The sequence below is a fragment of the Ursus arctos genome, chromosome X (genome assembly GCF_023065955.2).
Source record: "Ursus arctos isolate Adak ecotype North America chromosome X, UrsArc2.0, whole genome shotgun sequence".
In the NCBI taxonomy this organism is placed as follows: domain Eukaryota; kingdom Metazoa; phylum Chordata; class Mammalia; order Carnivora; family Ursidae; genus Ursus; species Ursus arctos.
This window is the reverse complement of record NC_079873.1, coordinates 93915323-93922223: the sequence shown is the minus strand read 5'-3', so window position 1 is coordinate 93922223 and position 6901 is coordinate 93915323. Positions and strand designations below refer to the sequence as shown.

Below are 6901 nucleotides of genomic sequence, written 5' to 3'. Positions count from 1 at the left end.
GGGCTCCACTTTCCGCGCGTATGGCAAAAACCCAGAGCAAGCAGCCCTCTAGCTAATCGTTTCGTCCGGTCACTAGCCCGGTTCGTGGACTCTGGGTGCGAACGGAACCCAACCAGAGTCCCATCCATTGGTCACTGACTTGCCGGAGGGGAGAGTCGTGCTCAGAGCCCACACGGCGACGGGGATACCGTCGCTTCAGTGCTGGGGCTGCCACGAAGCCCCCCCGCAACTTCTCCAGCCCTACCTCTGCGTCCCTCGCCCTGGAGGAGCTTAGGGCGAGAACCCTGCACCGACCCGCGTGCAGCGAGGGCAGGCGGCGAGACGTTCTCCCAACGCGTCTCCCAGGGCTCGGGAGAGCTGTGGGAAGTTTCCTTCCCCACCCCTTCCCCGCCCCCGGCTGGCTGGCACCACCCACCACCCCCCACGCCAAGGCAGTGCCCCGCGGGAGTCGGGAGTTGTCGCCCCCCCCGCGCGCGCCCCCTGGCGGTAGCACCCTTCCGGCAAACGCTCCGCCTACTTCGTGGCCACGCCCCGGCCTCGTGCTCGCCCCGACAAGTCCCGCCCACCACACACCTGGCCGTTGGAAGTAACGGGGATCAACGGCGTCTGAGAGCGCGCGGACGTTGAAGCTGAGGTAGAGGCGTAGTAAACCGCACCCCGCACAGAGACAGGCCCGGACCCCGGAGTCTCCGCGGGCCGCCGCGCGAGTCTGTGGAGGCGTTCTGGACATGGAGCCTCCGCCCGAGAGCAGCCAAGAAGGCACCGCTTGCCGCAGCCTGGAAGTCGATGAACTTGGAGGAGAACCGTTGGGTGAGTGCGCGAACCGGGACGCGGGTTTGGCGAAGTCTACGAAACGGCCTTTCCCCGGGGGAGGCGAGTGGACGGGACGCCGCAGTGGCGCGGCAGATGTCGCCGCTCTCAGGTCGCCGTCCCACGCGCCCTGGGCTCCAGCGCCCTGATCTCTCTTTTCTTTTCCAGATACGAAGCCTGCGGTGGTCTCCGTAACGGGAGGAGACGTCGAGAAGGAGCTCTGGCCCGAACCTGAGCAGGAAGCCGCGACAGGAGAAGAAAGCCACGGTGGCGCGGGAGCAGCGGGCCCCGTGGACGACGAGAACCACACGGGCGGCGGCTGCGGGCAAGAGCCCCCGCAGCAGCAGCAGCAGGACGAGGCCCAGGCGGCCGCCGAGGGGCCGCAGCCCCAGGAGCGGCAGCAACGCCTCCACCGCAGCGCGTTCCCCCGGCTAGAACTGAAGGAGCTGGAGAGCGTTTTCCAACGCACTCAATACCCCTACGTGTTCGGGCGGTGAGTGGCTTGCTCTGGCGCCCCCCCCCCATCTCTAGGACCCTCGGGGACGCCCTGGGCTCTCTCCCAGGTCTCTCTCCCCGCCTCCAAAGCCAAAGCTACCTAGGGGGCCTCGAGCTCTTTCCAAGGTGGGGACGATGCCCCCGTGGGCATCAAGGTAAATATTTTCATGCAGTATATAAACGAATCGTCAGGAAACTCTCGGGTCGGGCTCCTGTTTTTGTAAATAACATTCTATTGGATCACGATCGCGATCAGGATCAGGAGTGACATCAGGGTGCAAAATGAGGCGCGGTTGTGCGAGTGAAGGGGTGGATCTTGCCTTTATTTAACATTTTGATAATTTGGTGGTCCCGGAATTTTTTGTGCATTAGTCTTGACTTTTAAATACTACATTAAAATTGTTAATCTTGAATTCTGAAGTTTTTCAAGGTACCCTTAAATTGTGTACACAAAGGAAGATTGTCCCTAAAGCAAGCCCGGCCTTGGGTATTAAAGAAATGTGTGCTGGGGAGTTGGGGGGAAATATAAATTTAAAAACAAGCATGAAATGTACATTGTATATCATTTCATCCACAACTCCAGATACTAAATATTTGCAATTTTCTTCCCTCAGAAAGAAGCTTTCCATACCCATAGATGTGATGGAAGTCCGTAAACCTGAAAAAAGGGATTCGGCTGGGCAGCCATTCTAAAACCTGCTTCAGGAGTTAAAAGCTTTTGTTCTAGACATTCTCAAGTTGTTGTTTTGGTTGCCTTTTCCATGTTTGGGTAGTAAGTTTTGAATTTTAGGGCTTTGGTGAGTGGAAAATGGGATAAGTAAATCCCACTTTATGGAAGTTGCCCATTACCGTTAAAGGAAAACAATAAAATAAAAGAGAATTAAACTGCTTGTCTTGTTTCCTACACAAAATTAAATATGAATAAAGTTCAGCTCTTTCTAACGAGTATCATTCAGGGAGCAATTCTGGGTGGAGTCATGTTGGGGCTGGGTCAAATCTGGGAAGTATACACATTAACACAAGAAGACCTAGGCTAAGAGAGGATTAGACTATATTGTTATTTTTAATTTTTATTTTTTTAAAGATTTTATTCATTTGAGAGAGAGAGCAGGGGGAGGGGCAGAGGGAAAGGGAGAAGCAGACTTCCCACTGAGTGCCAGAGCCTGATGGGGGGCGGGGGCTTGATCCCAGGATGCTGAGATCATGACCAGAGCTGAAGTCCCATGCCACCCGGGTGCCCCTGTACTGTTATTTTAAATATTTAAAACCAGGCATAAGTTCTTAGCTAAATCCACAAAAAAAGTGGATTTATAAATATTCAGGCCTTGGGGTAAGGGAATTATTCCCACACAGAGAACACACTATATGAGTAATGTCTGTTCATTTACACCGAGACTGATGCAGGGAGATAGCTTTTATTTCTTGTTTTTTAAAAGAATTAATTTTTAAAAGATTTTATATATTCTTTTGAGAGAGAGAAAGCACAAGAGCGGGGAAGGTCAGAGGGAGAACCAGACTCCTCGCTGAGCAGGGAGCCCAAATCGGGGCTTGATCCAGGAATCCTGGGACCCTAGGATCATGACCCGAGCTGACGGTAGATGCCCAACCAACCAAGCCACCCAGGTGCCCCATAAAGACTTTATTTATTTGAGAGAGCGCATGAACAGGGGGAGGGGTAGACGGGGGAGAGTGAGAGAGAATCTCAAGCAGAATCCCCACTGAGTTGGGAGCCCAACACCAGCTCCATCTCACAACCCTGAGATCATGACCAAGATTCAACCAATAGACTCAACTGACTGAGCCACCCAGGTGCCCCCCAGGGAGATAAATTTCAAGTCCAAGTGCCTGGTTCTCCTGTTGTTGCTTTAGTCTGTAGTAAAGCACTGTAGACAGTGGCAGCCCTACCTTTTAATTTTCTGAAATACTTTCATGTGTTAGCCTGAAAACATTGCTTAAAATACATTATAGTGGAGGTTGCAGGAAACTGGACATTTGTCTAAAAATTGAAGCAAATGAGAACAATTTTTATGCTAAAACCTGGGAAATAACAATCTTGAAAAAAGTTTCACTGAGTTAAGAAGAGTGAAAAGGTTAGAGAAGAATTGCATACAAACATACCTTGCAGATATGGCACAAATCGAACTTCATGAGTGAATATTCTCAAGGAATTTCTAAGGATATGTTTTTCGATGGTACTATTTTGAAGAGATGGGTTTTATGGAATTTGGTGTTGGTGGAGAGGCTTTCAATTTAGGCCAGATTCCTACCTGTGTTAATTTGAAATAGTTTTTCACTTGTTCAGGCAGTAATGTCTAATTTGTAGGTCAAAAGACTACCATTTGAGACCAGAGAAAATCATAAGTTATCTTAAGAGAGTATTGGTGAAAACCAAAATCCAGGATGAGTTATTAGCTTTGTCCCATGGTATGCATATGAGTGTAGTCGCGGAAATGGCATACAGATCTGGCAGTCTTGAGTTTTAGTGAATTTAGACCCAGTTTGTCTAAATTTTCCTTAACTCTACAGGCTAAAATATCAAGGCAGTATCCGGGGCGTCAGCAACTCTTATGTCCTAGTAAGAAGCCACAATGCCCAGGACTTCCTTGTCAGGTCATCTTTGTAACTCTCAAGAGGTTTTCCGAAGATGAATAACCCCTTAGATATCTTTGAGGGAAACCTGTTTTAAAATCCAACCTGCTTCTATTGAATATTTACTTTAGACTCCGGAAGCTTTTATCACGTTCAGCTTCCCCCACAACCAGGACAACACTGTCCCTAGATTGTCGGGGGCAGAGGCAGCTGGACACTGATGGTCTGCTGTCAAGATACCGACATTTCTTTATCTTGTTACCAGGCTTAGCGGCAGCAGAAGATACCGGTGCAGTTCATCAGCTAGACCCACATTCAAGAGCTGGAAAAACCATTAAAGAATATTAAAGGTGGGAGGAGAGAGACAAGGCAGGAATTACAGTCAAAAGCTTAGCACGTAGTAGATGCTCTCTAAGGGTAAACCGAAGAAGAGGCTGCAGTGGTAACTTTCTTAAAATATTTTACTAATAAAAAAATAGGTTCTCTCACTGGAATTTAATATCTCAGTGGCATAAAGAGTTGTATGTTGTGGGGTTGTTTTTCTTTTTTTGTTTTTTGTTTTTTAAAGATTTATTTATTTGACAGAGGGAGAGAGTGAGACAGAGAGCACAAGCAGGGAGAAGCAGGCTCCCCAATGAGCAAGGAGCCTGATGCGGGACTCGATTCCAGGACCCTAGGATCATGACCTGAGCTGAAGGCAGACGCTTAACTGACTGAGTCACCCGGGTGCCCCTGTGGTTTTTTTGTTTTTTTTTAAGATTTTATTTATTTATTTGAGAGAGAGTGAGCACAAGCAGGAGGGAGTGGCAGAGAGAGAGGGAGAAGCAGGCTCCCGGCTGAGCAGGGAGTCCGATGTGGGAATCGATCCTAGGACCTTGGGATCATGACCTGAGCCGAAGGCAGATAAACTTAACTTGAGCCACCCAGGCACCCAAGGAAAAAGATTTTTTATTTTATTTATTTATTTTTTTAAAGATTTTATTTATTAATGTGACAGAGAGACAGCCAGGGAGAGAGGGAACACAGCAGGGGGAGTGGGAGAGGAAGAAGCAGGCTCATAGCAGAAGAGCCTGATGTGGGACTCGATCCCGGATCACCAGGATCACGCCCTGAGCCGAAGGCAGACGCTTTAACGACTGCGCTACCGAGGCGCCCCAGAAAAAGATATTTTAAAACATGTCCAGAGCTCTCTGTTTTTCTCAACCAAGGTCTGCCCTGAAGGGAAACTAACCAGAGCCTCAGGGACGTGGGTTTTACCAAAGCCTAGGTGACAGGGGGACAGGTAATACCCAGCTCTGGCCCCTTTTAGCACTTGTAAAGGTCACAGCCCAGGGAGAAAAGGCTTCCTGAAAGACCGAGATTTAATCATAGGCCTATAAAATGTTTCTCCTACCCCCCAAACCTATCACCAAATCAATAGCGCTCCCGTATAATAACAGTGGGTACAGCTAAAAGAACCGCAAGCCTCAGGCCCTAAGAACGAGCCTCTAGGAAAACTCCAACATGGCAGCAGAGACAAAACCAAGGACACTACAGGACACTTTAGCCTCTGCACCTGTAGCAAACAGTAAACACAGCCTAATTCCTAGCCAGATAAACAGGAAACCGGACGCTAAAAAACTATCCGGTTCTCTTACCCAATACGTCATGTCTGGCTTTCAACAAAAAAGTATAAGCCGTGCTAAAAATCAAAAGACATATTCTGAAGAGACAAAGCATCAGAAGCAGACTCAAATACGGCAGAAATCACAATTATTTGATCTGGAATTAAAATAACTATGATTAATATGCTAAAGGCTCTCATGACAAAAGCAGACAACACGCAAGAACAGATGAATAATGTAAGTCAAGAGATGAAAACACCAAGGAAGAATCAAAAGGAAATACTGGAAATCAAAAACACTGTGACAGAACTGAAAAATGCCTTTTTTAAAAAAAGATTATTTATTTATTTGAGAGAGAGAAGAGCGAGCGAGGGAGAGAATGAGCGGGGGGGAAGGGGCAGAGGGAGAAGGAGAAGCAGGCTCCACGCTGAGCAGGGAGCCCGAAGCGGGACTCGATCCCAGGACCCCGAGATCATGACCTGCGCTAAAGGCAGACGCTTAACCCACTGAGCCACCCAGGTGCCTTGAAAATTGCCTTTTTTTAAAAAAAAAACTTAAGTAATGCAATCTCTACACCTATCATTCTTTTGCATATTGCTGTCCAGTTTTCCCTACACCATTTATTGAAGAGAATATTTTCCCTATTATATATTCTTGCCTCCTTTGGCGCAGATTTTTTTTTTTTTTAAGAGAGAGAGGAGTGGGAGAGGGAGAAAGAATCCTAAGCAGGTTCCACACCCCAGCTCGGAGCCTGACTCGGGGCTCAATCTCACAACTGTGAGATTATGACCTGAGCCCAAATCAAGAGTTGAGTGCATAAGTGACTGACCCACCCAGGAGCCCCTCCTTTGGCATAGATTAATTGACCATATAAGCGTGGGTTTATTTCCGGGCTCTCTGTTCCGTTCCAGATACCTCCAGCTCAAGATTGCTTTAGCTAGTCTTCTGTGGTTCCATACAAATTGCAGTATTATTTGTTTTAGTTTTGTGAAAAATGATGTTGGTATTTTTTTTTTTTTTGAGAGAGAGAGAGAGAAAGGGCATGAGCAGGGGCGAGGGGGAGAGGGAGAGAGAGAATATTAAGCAGACTCCATGCCCCGTGCAGAGCCCAGTGCAGATCACGACGCTGAGATCATGACCTGAGCCGAAATCAAGAGGTGGACACTACACTGTCTGAGCCCCATGGGCCCCGCTGTTGGTATTTTGATAGAGATCGCGCTGAATCCCTATGTTGTACACCTGGAGCTAATATAAATAACACTGTGTGTCAACCATACTCAAATGTGTTTAACCTTCAAAACAAGAGAGTAATACTGGCAGAGAAGTTTTCCAAATTAATGGCAGACACCAAACAACAGATCCAGGGAGTTCAAAGAACATTTTTTGGATAAATACCAAAAAAT

General features: G+C 47.8%; 1 protein-coding gene across 1 annotated transcript; it reads left to right on the top strand.

The window, feature by feature from the left end:
* The first annotated feature begins 596 nt into the window (after positions 1–596).
* On the top strand, positions 597–2177 carry LOC125281178 (rhox homeobox family member 1-like). The gene is made up of 3 exons (XM_048213275.2): positions 597–810; positions 979–1303; positions 1920–2177. Exons 1-3 carry the CDS (start codon positions 729–731, stop codon positions 1996–1998), a joined length of 486 nt encoding a protein of 161 aa, XP_048069232.1. The 5' UTR covers positions 597–728; the 3' UTR covers positions 1999–2177.
* The last annotated feature ends 4724 nt before the right edge of the window (positions 2178–6901 follow it).

Bases quoted from the DNA above. Each gene is read 5' to 3' on its own strand.
- LOC125281178 (XM_048213275.2), top strand. From the start codon at position 729: ATGGAGCCTCCGCCCGAGAGCAGCCAAGAAGGCACCGCTTGCCGCAGC. The intron at 811-978 runs GTGAGTGCGCGA...TTTCTTTTCCAG, and splicing joins ACTTGGAGGAGAACCGTTGG to ATACGAAGCCTGCGGTGGTC. The intron at 1,304-1,919 runs GTGAGTGGCTTG...TTCTTCCCTCAG, and splicing joins TACCCCTACGTGTTCGGGCG to AAAGAAGCTTTCCATACCCA.